General features: G+C 51.0%; 1 protein-coding gene across 1 annotated transcript in view; it reads right to left on the bottom strand.

The window, feature by feature from the left end:
• The window catches only part of LOC142004598 (Fc receptor-like protein 5), a 34,742-nt gene that overhangs the window by 6,477 nt on the left and 10,843 nt on the right, over positions 1-17,422 (bottom strand). The window contains exons 9-11 of the mRNA XM_074982217.1: positions 17,346-17,407; positions 17,110-17,162; positions 5,436-5,452 (exon numbers count right to left, since the gene is read on the bottom strand). Of these exons, the coding sequence (XP_074838318.1) occupies positions 5,436-5,452; positions 17,110-17,162; positions 17,346-17,407 (132 nt within the window). The remainder of the gene's footprint in view (positions 1-5,435; positions 5,453-17,109; positions 17,163-17,345; positions 17,408-17,422) is intronic.

Below are 17,422 nucleotides of genomic sequence, written 5' to 3'. Positions count from 1 at the left end.
GCAGCAGAGGTCTTACAGCTGGGTACCCCCAGTGCGACCAGCATCTGCTGCCTTGTACCTGAGAGGGCTCCTGCACAGATCCAGACCAGGCTGCATGAGCTGGTGGGGGCTTGTGAGGCTGGGGGTGTCAGAGCGTTGACCCCAGCAGCAACAGATCACCCTGTCCTGCACTAAGGGCAAGTCATAGTAACATGTCTCACAGCCCTAGGAGTACCACATACACCCACTAGGACCTGGCCCGCTAAATCAAATGGTGCTGGGACCCCTTGACCCAAGCTGGGGATCTGGTCCCCATCAACGACAATGGCACTAGGGCTGATTTAGAGAGCTCTACCTGTACCTTCTGATGCCTTCAGAGATCTAATAGCTTCTCTCCTAGGGATAACAGGAGCATCAGAGCTCTTTCCAGGGGAATCCTGAAGCTCGGTGTCCCCAGGGGTAGCCCAGCTTGTGAGGGGAGTTACCCAGGGATATTAGGGCTCAGGGGAAAGGGACTGCAGGGTGGGGTTGGAAAATGGATATACAAGAGGGATCACACCCAGCAGGGATCTCTGGACCAGATGGGTAGAGGTGTGATGCATAGATGTGAAGAGGTCAAATTAGAGAGGGATGGAGATGACTCTGTACCTCACTGAGCCCCAACCCTTCTGTTCTCCCTGCTTGGCAACAGTCCAGTCTGACTGCAGATGGTGGACAGGGCCTGGTGACCCCACACTGTAACAGGCTGGGTGGCTCAGGAGGAGGGAGAAAACTTGTTCTTGGCTTCTGAGAGCAGAGCAAGAAGCAAGGGGCTAAAAACTGTAGCAAGGGAGGTTTCAGTTGGACCTTAGGAAAAAGTTCCTAACTGTCAGGGTGGTCAGACACTGGAATAAATTGCGAAGGGAGGTTGTGAAATCTCCATCTCTGGAGATATTTAAGAGCAGGTTAAGTAAATGTCCATCAGGGACTGGGTTGCCAGGGGCAGCTGTAGGCATTAGCTGGTTACTGAACTGGGAGCAGGCATCGGATTTGTGGCTGATGCTGGTTTAACCCTGAGGGATGAGCATCCCTCCCCTACACATGGGCAATGGCAGATCCTGGACACTGGTGCCAGCAGTCAGTCAGGCTAATATGTAGGAAGTCCTTTAACACCCTCCCAGATCCCACACCCTAACCCTCTGGGCCAACCCTGAGCTCCCTTGTTCACTCCAAATGCCTCATGCCCAGGTCCACCCCAGAACCTGCAACCCTGTCATAGCCCTCACCCCTGCACCCAACAGCCTCCCTCAATCTGCAACCTCCTCCCGCTCTCTGAACCCCTCATTTTTGGCCTCACCCCAGAGTCTAGAAGGCCTCATGTAATCCCAAACCCTGGGAGCCCCCGGAAGAGCAAATGCAGCCCTGAAAGTGAGAGGTTAAAGCCAGCACGGACTATCTGAGATGCAGAGAGGGGCCCTGGCCAGATATAGAGAGTGAAGCTGAGAGGTCGCGGTGAGCTGCAGATTCCCCGTGTCTCCCTCATCAAACAGCGGGAGAAAACAGGGGCTCACCTTTCACGACGACAGAGATGGAGCTGCTGTTCCTAGAGGAGATCTCTTGATCAGTTTCCCATCTCCAGTATGCACAGGAGTAGAAACCAGCATGTCCTTCCTCTGCTTTGAAGTTCAGCCTGGGCCCTCCATCATGGCGTGGGACCATTCTGGCACCCTCCTGCCCTTTTTGATAGAAGAATCTATATCCTGAAACCCACTCATTCCTAGGAGATGAGCACTTGAGGACAACCTGCTCCCCCGGGAAATAATCTGTGTACCCGGAGTACAGAAAGAGTCTGGGCGCAGATGGGTGATCTAGAACCGAAGAAGAGGCCAGGATGGAGAAGAAGGAAGATAAGATGAGCCTTAAACCAGTGTGAGTGAAAAAAAAAAAAATCTGCCTCTTCTCTCTGCCCAGCAGCCACCCCCATGCTGGGAAATCCACCAAGGCAAATAAACCAGGTCCCATCTCTCTCACTGGGATCTGTTCATAAGAACGGCCATACTGGGTCAGACCAAAGGGCCATCTAGCCCAGTATCCTCTCTGCCAACAGTACCCAACGCCAGCTGCCCCAGAGGAGGTGAACCGAAGACAATGATCAAGCGATTTGTCTCCTGCCATCCATCTCCCGCCTTCGACAAAAGGCTGGGCACCAGACCTTACCCCTTGCTAATAGCCATCTATGGGCCTAACCTCCAAATATTTATCGAGCTCTTTTTTAAACTTTGTTAGAGTCCTGGCCTTCAGAGCGTCCTCTGGCAAGGAGTTCCACAGGTTGACTGTGCGCTGTGTGAAGAAAAACCTTCTTTTATTAGTTTTGACCCTGCTACCCATTAATTTCATTTGGTGTCCCCTAGTTCTTACATTATGGGAACAAGTAAATAACTTTTCTGTATTCACTTTCTCCACACCATTCATGATTTTATAGACCTCGATCGTATCGCCCCTCAGTCTCCTCTTTTCTAGACTGAAAAGTCCCAGTCTCTCTAGCCTCTCCCCATATGGGACCCATTCCAAATCCTTCATCATTTTAGTTGCCCTTTTCTGAACCTTCTCTAACACCAATATTTCTTTTTTGAGGTGAGGAGACCACATCCGCACGCACTACTCAAGATGTGGGCGCACCATAGTTTCATATAGGGGAAGTAAGATATTCTTCGTCTTATTTTCTATCCCTTTTTTAATAATTCCTAACATCCTATTTGCTTTCCTGACTGCCGCTGCACACTGCGTGGATGTTTTCAGAGAACTATCCACTATAATTCCATGATCCCTTTCCTGATCTGTTGTAGCTAAATTTGCCCCCATCATATTGTATGTATAATTGGGGTTATTTTTCCCAATGTGCATTACCTTACACTTACCCACATTAAATTTCATTTGCCATTTTCCTGCCCAATCACTCAGTTTGCTGAGATCTTTTTGAAGTTCACAGTCTGCTTTGGTTTTGACTGTCCTGAACAGTTTGGTGTCATCTGCAAACTTTGCCACCTCACTGCTTACCCCTTTCTCTAGATCATTGACGAATAAATTGAACAAGATTGGTCCCAGGACTGACCCTTGGGGAACACCACTAGTTACCCCCTTCCATTGTGAAAATTTACATTTTATTCCTACCCTTTGTTTCCTGTCTTTTAACCAGTTCCCAGTCCATGAAAGGATCTTTCCTCCTATCCCATGACCACCTAATTTACATAAGAGCCTTTGGTGAGGGACCGTGTCTAAGGTTTTCTGGAAATCTAAGTATACGATGTCTACTGGATCCCCCCTGTCCGCATGCTTGTTAACCCCTTCAAAGAACTCTAAGAGATTAGTAAGACATGACTTCCCTTTACAGAAACCATGTTGACTTTTTCTCAACAAATCATGTTCCTCTACGTGTCGGACAATTTTATTCTTTACTATTGTTTCCAGTAATTTGCCCGGTACTGACGTTAGACTTACCGGTCTGTAATTGCCAGGGTCTCCTTTAGAGCCCTTTTTAAATATTGGCGTTATATTAGCTGTCTTCCAGTCATTGGGTACCGAAGCTGATTTAAAGGATAGGTTACAAACCACCGTTAATAGTTGCGCAATTTCACATTTGAGCTCTTTCAGAACCCTTGGGTGAATACCATCCGGTCCCAGAGACTTGTGACTGTTTAGCTCATCAATTAGTTCCAAAACCTCCTCTAATGACACTTCAGTCTGGGACAGTTCCTCAGATTTGTCACCCATAAAGGACGGCTCAGATTTGGGAATCTCTCTAACATCCTCAGCCGTGAAGACTGAAGCAAAGAAATCATTTAGTTTCTCCGCAATGGCATTATCTTCCTTGATCGCTCCTTTTATGTCTCTATCGTCCAGGGGCCCCACTGCTTTTTTTAACAGGCTTCCTGCTTCTACGTACTTAAAAACATTTTACTATTGTTTTGTGAATTTAATAGCTAACTGCTCTCAAAATCTTTTTTGGCTTTTCTTATTACATTTTTACATTTAATTCGGCAGTGTTTATGCTCCTTTCTATTTTGATCACTAGGATTTCACTTCCACTTTTTAAAAGATGCCTTTTTCTCTCTCACTACCTGTTTTACATGGCTGTTAAGCCACAGTGGCTCTTTTTTAGGTCTCTTATTGTGCTTTTTAATTTGGGGTAGACATTTAAGTTGGGCCTCTAATATGGTACCTTTGAAAAGTTTCCACGCAGCTTGCAGGGATTTTACTCTAGTTACTCTACCTGTTAATTTCTGCTTATATTTAATTTCTGTTCATAGCTCACAAAGCCAAGAGGGACTATTGGACTCACAGAGGCCGACCTCCTGTGACACCCAGGCCCTAGGACTCCCCTGAGTTCATTCCTCTGTGACCTACAGCAGGAACTACTAGACGAGGATTTCACGCCCCCCAACCCAAACCTGCTCTTCGTTATGTTGACTAGGTGGAGCTCCTGGAATTTCTCAATAGATGGACTTGCCCTCTGTGCAGCTTGGCAAATTTCAACCCCCACCAGCTCTGCAACTTTACACTCAGCATCGTGGTTCCCCCCTTGCAGATAACCCTCCCCTCACAATAACCCCCAAACTACCCCTTAGTTTCCAAAGTGGGGAGGAGGTGACAGGGTGGCTGAGATCACACTGGCAAAGGGCTGTTCAGAGACAAGGGAGGGAACCCTGGAGGCAATTAACCTTTCCCATTGTGGACAAGGGGCATTAAGAGAGGAGCTGGGGTGGGAAGGCCTTTTCACGTGCCTCAGCAATCCCACTCTCTGCTTTCCTGGGTGGGGGGGTCGGGAAGAGAGTTTGGGGCACTCAGATTCCCCAGCTCTGCCTCCTGGGAGAAGCGGGCTGCAAAAAGGAACAAGGAGTTATTGATGCAAATGATTCAACCCCACAAGCCCCATTCCCATCAGGGAATTCACTTCACGGTCACCGTTCAGGGACAGAGGCGAAAGCAGGGGGGTTTATAGTAGCTAAAAGACAACAAAGTGAAATGAGGAGTCTCAGGAGGATGTGGAGCAGGGAGAAGGAGATTGCCACCCACCATGTCCCCTGCGTGATCTCAGCAGAATGTCCCACCGGCTGGTACTGAGTCTGTGTGAGACCCCAGATCTGGGACAGAAAACTCCTCTACACGCACAGCCACCCAGCGCTGGGCTCAGTAATGGGGAGGTAGGTGTCCGGTCTCCATGGGACATCCAGCTCTCAGTTTCTCTGCAAAGGCTGCCAATGAGGGGCTGGGTGGTAGCCAGGGGGTTGTGGGCAGCTTTTCACCCCTGCTGGTGGGACAGGTTCTCTGGAAGATGCCTTGAAGAGGGTGGCCCGACTCAGCCTTGCTATTTCAAGCAACACAGTGTGAGAGGAGATGGATCCCCACCCCCCGCCCACTGCCTAAGTCCTCCCCAAACACACTGTCAGCATCTCAGCAGGGACGGGAGATGCCATTACCTTCAGGAGACACCAGCCTGGGGAGAGCGTGGAGAGAGGCTGGAAGAGAAGAGAAAACAGGGAGCGTCAGGAGCTCTGGGGCAGGATGGAGGTGGAAGGATGCAGGGCGGATCTCTGGACAGACAGAGGACTGGAGGACGGAGGGAGGTCGCTTACCCAGCAGAGGTAGAAGGACAGTTAGCGCCATGCTGGGCTGGTCTCTCTAGGCTGGGAGCTGGGCCCCTCCTCTCCGATACAGACAGAGGAAGTCGCACCTTCAGCTGCAGTCACTGCACGGCTGGCCAAGCAGACGCTTCTCATGTGACGAGCAACTGAGAGCAGCTGCCAACTTCCTGGTGCTTTCTCCAAGCCTTGCTCTGTTGGTGGAATTTCACTGGTGAAGGGACAGGAGGAGCTGGATTTTCCAAGGCTTGGCTCAAGTTCTCAGCTGATGTAGCGGAACTCCCTTGAGTTACACTCATTTGCACCACGCCCGGAGCTATGACTCATTGACCCGACTCCCAGCACTACCTGTTGGCAATGTTCCCTCATGGTGAAGACTCTGAAACCTGCCCTCGGTCCACTTGCCATCTTGGGCTGTGATTCCTAACAACATAAGAACGGCCGTACTGGGTCAGACCAAAGGTCCTTCTAGCCCAGTCTTCCGTCTTCGAAACAGCGACCAATGCCAGATGCCTCAGAGGGCGTGAGCGGAACAGGTAATCATCGAGTGACCCCTCTTCTATCGCCCATTTCCATCCTCTGATGGACCGAGGCCAGGAACACCATCTCTACCCATCTGGCTAATAGCCACTGATGGTCCAATTACCTGGGAAAGCCGTCAGTCCAACTGACCTCCATATACTCCTTTCCCACAGCAGATGCTGTGAACCAGTGGAGATATGGTACTGTCCTTGACTATGTTGAAGGCGTCCTGGGTTCAAGTCACCTTACACACAGCAGTTTACATGCATCTGATGAGTTCCAATAAGAACAAAACTGGTCACATGCCAACATGGTTTCATTAATACCTTATTCTAATAAATATAGTCAACCCCGACTGAGGCGCGCTTACAGTTCACTCGCTTGGGAAAGTGATCAAGCCACTTGACATACATTGATGGACCTAACCTCCATGAACTTAGCTAGTTCCTTTTTTAAACCTCATCAAAGTCCTGGTCTTCTCAACATCGTCTGGCCAGGACTTCCACAGGTGGACCATGCGCTGCATGAAGAAAAACTTCCTTTTGTTAGTCTTAAACCTGCTACCAATTCATTTAATATGGTGACCCCTCATTCTTATGTGATAGGAACAAATAACTTTTGTTTATTCCCTTTTTCCATACCAGGAACGATTTTCTAGACCTTTATCCTATCCCACCTTAGTATCCAAACAGACACCACAGGAAAAACACCAATGGCTGCTACGTGGCGGAGTCACAGGGAAATGAAAATGTCAAATTCTTTCACCTGAAAATTCCAGCTGGGTAAGAAGGTCTGACCCCAGGTGTAACGTCTGGCCAGGATGAGGGGACCCCAGGTGAAGGGTCTGGCCAGGATGAAGGGACCTCACTCAGGACCAGTGCCTGTAGAGAGACACCATGAGAAGTGTGGTGTCTGGCATCTGTTCTGTTCCTTTGGTTGCGTGCGTATTCGCCCTCTCTGAATGCCAGGGCCGACTCTGTGCAGTTAGCCCACACCGCAGACTTCCGAGGGCCCCCAGTAACCACAAATCAAGTGAGGTACAAAAAGAACTGGAACTGGGTGCATTGTCATTGACCTATGGGCTCTCGCCTTCCAGGCTTCTCCACCCAGGCACTGAATCTTCATGGGAGCCCCATCATGGCAGAAGTCACTGCGGTGAACTCTGACATTTCCAGTTTCCCACAGTACTGATGTCTGGTGATGATATTGGCTCTTGTGTGGCTTTGGTGTACCACTCTGTGCTCTTATCACTGTATTTCAGTTCTCCACATGAGGCAGAGATTTTCATTAACTAAGTAACAGGGAACTTTCAAGGTTTGCTTTGCCTACACCCTTGTACAACCCCCTACACACCACGCCTGTAACTTCCAAACTTTGCAACCATGCTGTCGTTGTGTGATGGGATGTGCTTATCACATAGTGGGGAGGAAGAGAGGCCACACCCCCTCAGCCCTTCTGGGTACGCTCCAATTGCTGCGGCAGTATGAAAGGGAGCCGCCCACCTCAGTCAGGGCCGTCAGCCCCGGAGGAAGGACCCCCTCACCAGCTCCAGCTGAGCAGCAGATGGGATCCCAGACTGGAGGCGCCGAGACCCAGAGAGGTGCCCAGGTACCAGTAGGTGCCCAACAGAGTTTGAAGCCACCAAAAGCAGAGTCAAAGAGCCCACAGGCGGTGGCTATTGAAACTTTAATAGAAAGTAGCCCAGGCAGGACTAGCCATGGTCACTGCAGCATTTATTGAAGGGCTTCCCAGACTCATACCCTACCACGGGGGTCCAAGTCTTGGACCTGATGGAGCAGGGAGGGTTGAGGTACCCTACCCTGACACTCCTCCACCTCCCCATCTATCCCCACTGCCCTTGTTCTGGCTATTTGGCCATTACTGCTCTGAAGTGAGAGGCAGTCTCATTGTCTCTGGCCATTAGGTGAGCCATCCCTTGTGCTCAGGAAAACCCTACTGACTTATCCACAGAGATACCAACCCCTTCTCTCACCCCACAGGATGCTGGGTTGTACGTCCCTCATGTCAAGTAAAAAAAACCTGGAAGAGAGAGCACAACATGAAGTGGAGTAGAAAAAAGCTTAACGGAACACAGAGCAGCTGGGTCAGTTCCTGTCTAGGACCCGTTCACCTGCTGCAGCTTGGAGTGGAACCAAAAGTGTCCTGATGCCCACCTTTAACCACTAGGCAGTGTTTCCCCTTCCATGGCCAGGAAGAGAACCCAGGAGTCCTGGTTCCCAGGCCCCCCTCCCAACTGGCCACTTCAACCCAGCACATGAGAGGACCAGAGCCATCTCTTCTTGCGGAGCCTTCAGACAAACCAGTGGAGTGCCTCAGAGGTGGAATCCTAAAATCATAGGATCTCGGAGCTGGAAGAGACCTCGGGAGGTCATCAAGTCCAGCCCTCTGCCCAAAGCAAGACCAACCCCAACTAAATCACCACAACCAGAGCTTTGTCAAGCCAAGGCTTAAAAACGGTAAGGATGGAGATTCCGCCACCTCTCCGGGTAACACCTTCCAGTGCTTCACTATCCTTCCGGTGAAATAGTTTTTCCTAATGTCCAGCCTACATCTCCTCCACTGTAACTCAAGACCACTGTTCCTTGTCCTGCCATCCATCACAGCCTCTCCCCATCCTCTGGAGAGCTCCCCTTCGGGACGTTGAAGGCTACTATCAAATCTCCCCTCAGTCTTCTCCTCTGCAAGTTAAACAAGCCCAAATCCCTCAGCCTCTCCCCATAGGTCATGTGCTCCAGCCCCTGAATCATTTTCATTGCCCTCCCCTGGACCCTCTCCAATGCATCCCCATCCTTTCTGTACTGTGGGGCCCAAAACTGGGTGCAATACTCCACATGTGGCCTGACCAGTGCCAAACAGAGGGGAATAATAACTTCTCTAGATCTGCTAGAAATGGTCCTCCTAAATTCATCCCAATATGCCATCAATCTCCGTGGAGGGTGTCAGAATTTCACAGTTGTCCTACACCCCAGTGGACTGTCTCATGAGTGGTGAGCCACTCACAATTCTCACCCTCGTGGTCCCAACCAGGTTTAACGCACTGGTTTGGGAACTTAATGCTGCAGGAATCAGGACAGGGGCTCACCGGTGGTGTTCCCCCCAGCAGGTAGTGCTGGCTGTAATACTCCGTACAGCGCTAAAGGGCACTGTGCTTCAGGAAGGCTTATGGGATCCACACCCATCGGTCCTTTGTGTTGCTGCAAAATAAGTTCTAAAGATAGACCCATGGGCTATAAACACAGCTCTCATGGTTAGATGAGTCATCCCTCCCTCACCGCAGCAGCTCAATGGTTCTGTTTACCACACAGATGCATTGAAAACCTCTTGCCACTGCTTCATGGGCGATAAAGCCCTGGGCAGGCTGTTCTCCTTTCTTCAAGTACAGGCTGTGAAACAGACCGGCAGTGGACAACCGTATCTCCACCTGTGGTCTTTCCTCATATGCTCCACAGGGATGTTATTGACCAATGTGGCACCAGTGGTCCAAAGATACCTCAGAAGGCAGGATGTGGGTGCACATCGTGGCAGTAGGGGGTACCAGGGGTAGGCAAAGATTTTGGTACGTGGTCGAGGGCCACCTCTTTCGAGAGAGGGGGTGTAAGGCATGGGATGGAGGTGGGACACAGAAGGGAGGTGTAAATAAGGGGCCGGTGTGCAGGAGAGGGTGTGGGGCCCGAGAGGGTTGGGGTGAAGCAGGTGGTAGGACCTGAGACAAGGGATTGGGACGCAGGGTCAGGATCGGGTGCAGAAAGGGATTGTGGCTTGGAGAAAGGGTGCCGAAGGGAGTGTCGGGTCTGCGAGGGAGTTGGGAGCACAGGGCCTGGGGAGCAGCTTCCCTGCCTGCCTGCGGTTTCCCACCAGCTGCTCCACGGGGCTTTATATCTTGGCTAGGGGAGAGCTCCATGTCCTGTCCCCACCCCAGCCTCTCAAGTCTTACTAGCCATGAGCCAGCCAGGGGGATCGGGGGAGGGGCAGCCTGACTCATCCAGGGGATGACCAAGGGATCCCCCCTTCCTCGCCACTCCAATCACCACCAAGTGGGAGGAGGGGGATTCCCCACCACTCCCCAGAAACCTGCGGACATACCACGAGCATCTCAGCAAGGACGGGAGATGGTATGACCTGCAGGAGACACCAGCCTGGAGAGGAGAGAGCTCTGGGGATGGACATCCAGAGGCAGAACGCGAGTTAGGTCCATGCCGGGCTGGTTGCCGGCCTCCCAGGTAGGTGCAGACAGGTGCACAGGCCCTTCCCCACCGATGGGGGCCTTGTTTGCAGTCACTGCTCAGGTCAGCAGCTGGCCAGGCAGCTGCCTCTCAGGTACCAAGGGGATGAGAGCAACCAACCACGTCCTCCTGCCTTTCCCAAGCCTGGATCTGGCTTTTCTCTTTCAAGGCAGTGCTGGCCAGAGAGGTCGAAGCAGCATCTCCTGGGGGCCAGCAGGCTCCTCCTTCCAAGGTTAGCCCAGGGACTCGGCCCATGTAAAGAAACCTCCCTCCAGTTACACTGCTTTACACCCCCTGGACAGCTACGGCCCTTGGCTCCAACAGAGAAGTGGCCCATTGACCTCACCTGATGACCTGATCTCAGTGACTCAATGGAAGCATGGTCAATTTACCCCACCTGGGACCTGCTTCATTAACTCGACCCGAGCTCCAGTCCCTTGACCCCAGCTGGAGCTCTGGGTTATTTACACCAATGAAGTGACCGTTACAGCTGTAGGGTTGGGGGTTTTTTTTCCAGTTACATGTTCCCCATGTGCATTGCTGGCCAGAGCAGAAGTAAAACTATTTCAGTCTCAGCTCTCTGATGCAACCAGCCTCCTGGCCCAGGACCAGCTCTCCTCACCGGGGCATAATTTGCATGTCTGCCAACCAAAATAATCGCAGTCCCTTTTACTTCATCCGGAAACTGTCCTCTGGGGTTTGCCCCAGAGCAGCTTTGATGTCTGGTTACGTATGCAGCAGGCTCAGCCTTCTGACCTTCAGTGCTCCAGAGAAGGGAAACTCTTCAGATGATTCAGTTTGAGAGACTTCAGCTTTAATTTGGTCTCCCAGGAGACACCCTGGAAACACCAGGGTACCCAAACCTTCCACCACACCACAGCTGACACAGAAATAAAAACAGCACCAACCAAACCGGGCCCCAAGCAAGTTTAATTCAGAACACAGTCGTGGGAGAGGGAAATGTATCCGTCTTTCACCTGCAGCTCTAACCACTGGATACCACACTCCTGCCGAAGCCGGGGCTAGAACCCAGGAGTCCCGGCTCCCACCTCACTTCTCTACCCCCAAAGGAGGAAAAGGACAAAAGAAGTTATTTGCGGCGAGAAGCGTCTGGGGAAATCCTGAGGCGATGGGAGCAGGGTACAGCTGGGAAGTGCGGGCAGGGATCAGAAGAAGGGTTCACTGTACAAAAATTCCTCGGAGACCATCTCCTCTCCTGGCGAGTGAAACGTGGCTCCGGCCCCCTAGGAAAGTAGGAAACAGAGAAGAAGTAGCTGACCCCATGAACTCAATGCAACACTAGGGGACGTTGCGCTCCAGGAACTGGGGTGAAGAGAGCAGAAGGGGGTGATGTTCTCTCCTAAGCTTACCGAGGTGCCGGCACCCTCTGCTCCTTTGCCTCTTGTCTTGGGTCTCTGGCCAAGGATGCTGGGCAGCTGCTGCTGGGCAGGGGTCACTCTTGGCTGCAGAGCTGATCACATGATATATCAGACCCCCAGGCCCAGCCACCCAGTTTGCCTTCCGCACTGCCCCGGGTCAGACCCACCAGCCAGACTCCAGCTCCTTCTTCTCGACTCCACAACTCCCCTTTCTGACCACTGGGTGGGAACCTAGTTTTAATGTCATCAGTAGGGCAACCACAGTGTGGCAGTCAGAAATTCTTCTCTTAAAGGGCAGGTGCCCATGAGGAGGTCAATCATCCACCTCCCATGTACTGCACCCCACCTCAGAGACCCCCCATGGGCCGCACACAATAGCTACAGTCTGGGGAGGGTCTAGGAGGTCATTACTCACCTATATTGACCCCAGCAGCTCCATTGACCCCTGCGGTGCTGAAAGTGGTAGAAATAGGGTTTAGGGATAGAGCTGAGCTGAAAGGCTCCATCTGCCCAGCAGAGTTGTTTCAAAATAAACTTCCAGAAGAGATTTTTCCAGACTAGCTTATTTCCAAACAGCACGTCCACACTCACAAAACCCATATCAAAACCAGCAGCCAGCTATTTTGAAACAGAGCATCCAGATGGAAGAAAGCCTATTTCAGATTAGAGCGTTTGGATGCGCTATGGTCTCTTTCAAAATAACCCCTGTTCCCTGCCTGCACCGCCCCTATTCCAAAATATTTCGAATTGGGAGCTATTCCCCACAGAGGCTATGTCCACGCTAGCGCACTAAGTCGAAGTAGCCTGATTCGACGTAAGAACATCGAAATAGGCTACTTCAATGAGCATCGTCTACAGGTCCTCCAGGCCTGGTGCCGTCGATGTTCAATGTCGAAGTAGCAACGAGAACATCGAAAGGAGCCGCCTCGGAAGGAAATGTGGAGCGTCCACACATACAAGCCCTCCCTCTTGAAATAAGGGGCCAGCAAAGCCCCAAGACGCTCCCTTAAAGGGCCCCTCCCAGACACACTCGGCCTGCACAGCACGAGAGCCACAGAGCCGACAACCGGTTGCAGACCCCATGTAGGCAGCATGGACCCCCAGCTGCAGCAGCAGCCGCCGCCGGAAGCCCTGGATGTGGGGGAGGGGTCATATAGCAGAGAATAAACATCTTATCTGCCCAGCCTTTTTTCACTTCTCCACGCTCATTCATTCCTTCTTTAGCATGGTGTCTCCCCTGTGCTCTGGCATTTACAGCCTGTTTCTTCATGGCTCAGACCAGAAAGCACCAATTGCTTCAGTAGTAGTAGAAGGCCTCCTTCAGTCTGCATAGACTATGGATCGCGCCCTTTATGGTTTCAATTGAGGGCTTCATTTACAGCGTCTACTGTGACTATGAAGGCCCACACGAGAGTGACAGTCCTTGCTGCATCTCTTGCAGATGTGGCGGGTGTCTGGTAAGTCCTTATTGTGCTTTCTGTGGGCTCGCTTCTCCTCTGCTAGCTGTCTGATGCTCATCTCGCCCTTCTGAAGGCCCTTGTGCAACCCCTGCCTCCATCTGCTGCGGTCGTCTGCCAGTTCTTCCCAGTTGTCCAGCTCGATGTCTACCTCTCTGAGGTCTCTCTTGCAGACATCTTCGTAGTGCAACTGGGGGCGTCCAGGAGCTTCCTTGCCTTTGTAACAACTAGGGGGCAGTCCTGTGCTGAATTTTACAGTAGGGGAGACATTGGGGGACCCAAATGGAAGATGGGGCAGAGAGGTGGCTTCCCCGGTTGCAACAGATGGGATAGGCCAATGTGTTGAGATGGATATTGATTACAGCGAGACTTGGACCCTGTATGCCCGCCAGGAAAAGAGGCTGAACGTCTTCCACTTGCGCTGCCTCAGGCGCATCCTTGGAATATCATGGAAGGACAGAGTGACCAACACCGCCGTCCTCGAGCAAGCTGGAATCCCAACCATGCACACCCTCCTCAGGCAGCGTCGGCTCCGCTGGCTTGGCCACGTTCACAGGATGAACGATGGAGGGATTCCAAAAGACTTCCTGTATGGTGAGCTAGCCTCTGGCAAAAGACCTCCCGGACACCCCCAGTTGCGCTAGAAAGATGTCTGCAAGAGAGACCTCAGAGAGGTAGACATGGAGCTGGACAACTGGGAAGAACTGGCAGACGACCGCGGCAGATGGAGACAGAGGTTACGCAAGGGCCTTCAGAAGGGCGAGATGAGGATCAGACAGCTAGCAGAGGAGAAGCGAGCCCACAGAAAGCACAATAAGGACTTACCAGACACCCACCACATCTGCAAGAGATGCAGCAAGGACTGTCGCTCTCGTGTGGGCCTTCATAGTCACAGTAGACGCTGTAAATGAAGTCCTCAATTGAAACTATAAAGGGCGCGATCCATAGTCTATGCAGACTGAAGGATGCCGACTATCCTGCCAGGGGACACACAGACAGCCACACACACACCCCCCATGGAGGGAGGGCTTGATACCTTTGGAAATGGGGTAACTTACCCAGCTGTATTCTTGCTGCTACCTGCGGAGAGTTCAAGAAGTGACATTAAATGACTGCTGTGTTTCCTCCGCCCGCTTTCTCCACCATTTTTCTGTCTCTTTCAAGGGGGCTTGGTATGAATGCCTAGCACAGCTGCGATACACAGCTTTCCTGATGCCTGCAATGAAGCTTGCATCACTTGCAAGCCAAGCATACGAAAAATCTGTTATGCTGAATTGCTGAGCATTATTTTCTCTGGACCGCGTTGTGGTTAAAAGGAGGTCACTTCATGGTAGCACACTGAGAGACAAGTATCTCCAGACAACACTTTAGAGGCATTTATGTCCCACTGTGTGACTCTAGCTGTAGAAATCTACCTGCATCCTGAGTCCCATGCCAACAAAGACTTGGCAGAGATATGGAAGAAAAAGACCAGGAAGAGGTAAACAATAGCTGGGGAAAATGTGTTCTCTGGTGGAGCTCAAAGGTCTGGTTTGATACAACTGAGGGTGCAGAGAAATGCACCCTGAAAGCCTTCAGTCTCTGAAGACAACCCGCCATAAGGTTTGGTCTTCTGGAAGGAGGATCTCAGCCATTGTGTTTATGTTTTATGCAAACCATTTTTCCGATATTTTTTCTTGACTCTTCTGTTTTGGATCAGAAGAAGAGGAGGTCTGTGTCACTTAAAAACCTGTCTCATTCCCCTTCCAAAATTGGTCCAGTGAAACCTCACCCACCTGGTCACTTTCATGATAAGCTTCCTCTCGATTTGCTTATCAACAGATCTCCAAGTCACATGGTGATCGGAGACCCTGAGCTGAGCATAGAAAGCTGGCGTGAATTCCTCTGGGGACAGAGTATGTAAGAGTTCTAGGGCTGCTCAGCAGACCTGAGGCTATTGTCATACCATACAGAAAGTAAAGTTTGCAGGAGCAAGAGTCCCCAGAGGCAGGCAGAGTCTGGGCCATGATCCTCAGCATGGCACAGACAAGAATCCCTCATTCTAAAAGCTGGTACCTCATAACACCGAGGTTCTACTTTCCACCCAAATCTTGTCCATCCTCCTCTAGAATCACCCCAGAGGACACCCCAGCTCCCATTTCCCATACATATTGCCTTCCCAGTACCTTTCTTATTCTTTCTACAGCAACAGACCAGAAGAAGCAATACCCCCAGCGTAGCTGCTCCAGCACCACAACCAGCCACGAAAGGGAGGAACCGCTCCCAGCCTGGTGGAGAGAAGAGGGAACGGAGGTAGCCGGCATTAAACCAGGAAATGCAATGCAAACTTTCCTCTGTACATGGCATTCTGGGCTTTGATGTATCGCAGCAAGCTGAGGCAGTCTGGGTCTTCCCCTCTAAGGAGGTCTCAGAAGGGTCACTGTGTTAGCCTGTAACTTCACAGAAAACAAGCTGTCCTGTAGTACCTTAGAAACTAAAAATTGTATTTATTAGGTCATGAGCTTTCGTGGGTAAGACCCACTTCTTCAGATTTGGAGCAAAAATAAGACTCCAGAATATGTAGCTGGTGCGGAAGAAGACAAACACGAAGACGAGGATGAAGAAGAAAGGGAAAAAGGAGGTCGGGGAGACAATTGTCATTAAGATGTCTCCCTCTGTAATCTTTCAATCCTACCCCTTCAACAAAACCCCACTGCCAGATCTGTCCATATATCTAGACTACAGATACCGTCGCATGGTCTAACCACATCAGCTTCACCATCATGGACTCATCCAGCAATGTGGCACAGGTCATCCTGAACCAGCAATGCCCCTCTGCAAGCACATTGGACAAAGCAGACCTTTTCTGTGACAAAGGGTGAATGGACATAAATCTGAGATCAGAAACTGGAATACAGATAAACCAACCCTGCCCAGGATTTTCCCCAGTGGTGAGCGGTAATCCGTGAGTGGGTGGCATGATTCGAGAGACCCCACTGCAGTGCAGGTGAGGAGAGATAAAGAAGAAGAAAACAGCATCAAAAACTGCCCTGTGCCCCTCCAACAGCTACCATCACCTACCTCTTCTGTGAGAAGACCTGTGTTTGCAGAATCGGGCTGGCCAACCACCAACGGACTCACAAATAGGAGAGGGACATGAAGAGGTCCTACTAGTTATCTAGTGACCACCAAGAAGATGATCAGGGAACGCTTTAACCTCTCTGGACACTCAATAAAGGATTTGAAAGGAACCATTCTTCCACAGATATCAGAGAGGCGGCCGTGTTAGTCTCTATCTTTGAGAACAACAAGAAGTTCTGTGGCACCTTATAGACTAACAGATATTTTGGAGCATAAGATTTCGTGGGCAAAGATCTGACGATCTGATGAAGCAGATCTTTGCCCATGAAAGCTGATGCTCCAAAATATCCGTTAGCCTGTAAGGCGCCACAGGTCTTCTTGTTATTCTTCCACAAAAGGATTTTACCACAAGAGGACGGAGAGAGACATCAGAATTGGAATTCGTTTGCAAGTTTGACACACTTAACCTGGGACTTATCAGAGATCTCAATTATCTCGCACATTACAAGAGTAATTTCTCCACTTTTGCTGTTCCTAACCATGGCCCCCATCCCACTTAATTTTCTTCTTCTAATGGTCCTACTAATGACAGGTGACTTCCCCCCTGCTCTGCAAACCCTGGGTTCATTTTCTGCTCCACGTCTGAAGAAGTGGGTCCTACCCACAAAAGCTCATGACCGAACAAGTAAATCGGTTAGTCCTTAAGGTGCTCCAGGGCTGCATGTTTCCTTTAAGGCAGGAATTTCTGCCAGCCAGACACTTGATGAGATGCTGCCATCTATGGGTCTGAGATGGGACTGCATAGTACAGGAAATATTCCCTCTCCTCTTAAAGGTATTTGGGGGCTCACCTCTTCCACTGGAACTCCCGGTGAAATTCAGGGTGACGTTCACAGTCCAGCTCCTGGGGGACAGGACCCACCTCCCGTTCACGTTCTCCTCGTACGCACAGGTGAATGCCCCGGTGGTGTTAGAGCCAGCCCGTGCTACCGAGAGCACCGCAACGTTCCCGGAGCCAGCCACGTTGCTGAGCTCATAACCTGTGTCCCTGGAGACAACCTCAGCTCCGTCCTTGGAGAAGTGAAACCTCTTTTCGCCGGGGTCTCCGGGGGCCGTGCAGGTGATGAGCAGGGGTAGACCATCGCTCACCTGTCCAGATGGAGG

Source organism: Carettochelys insculpta, chromosome 32 (genome assembly GCF_033958435.1).
Source record: "Carettochelys insculpta isolate YL-2023 chromosome 32, ASM3395843v1, whole genome shotgun sequence".
Lineage (NCBI taxonomy): Eukaryota > Metazoa > Chordata > Testudines > Carettochelyidae > Carettochelys > Carettochelys insculpta.
Note: the sequence above shows the minus strand (reverse complement) of the source record. Positions and strands in the feature narration are given on the sequence as shown.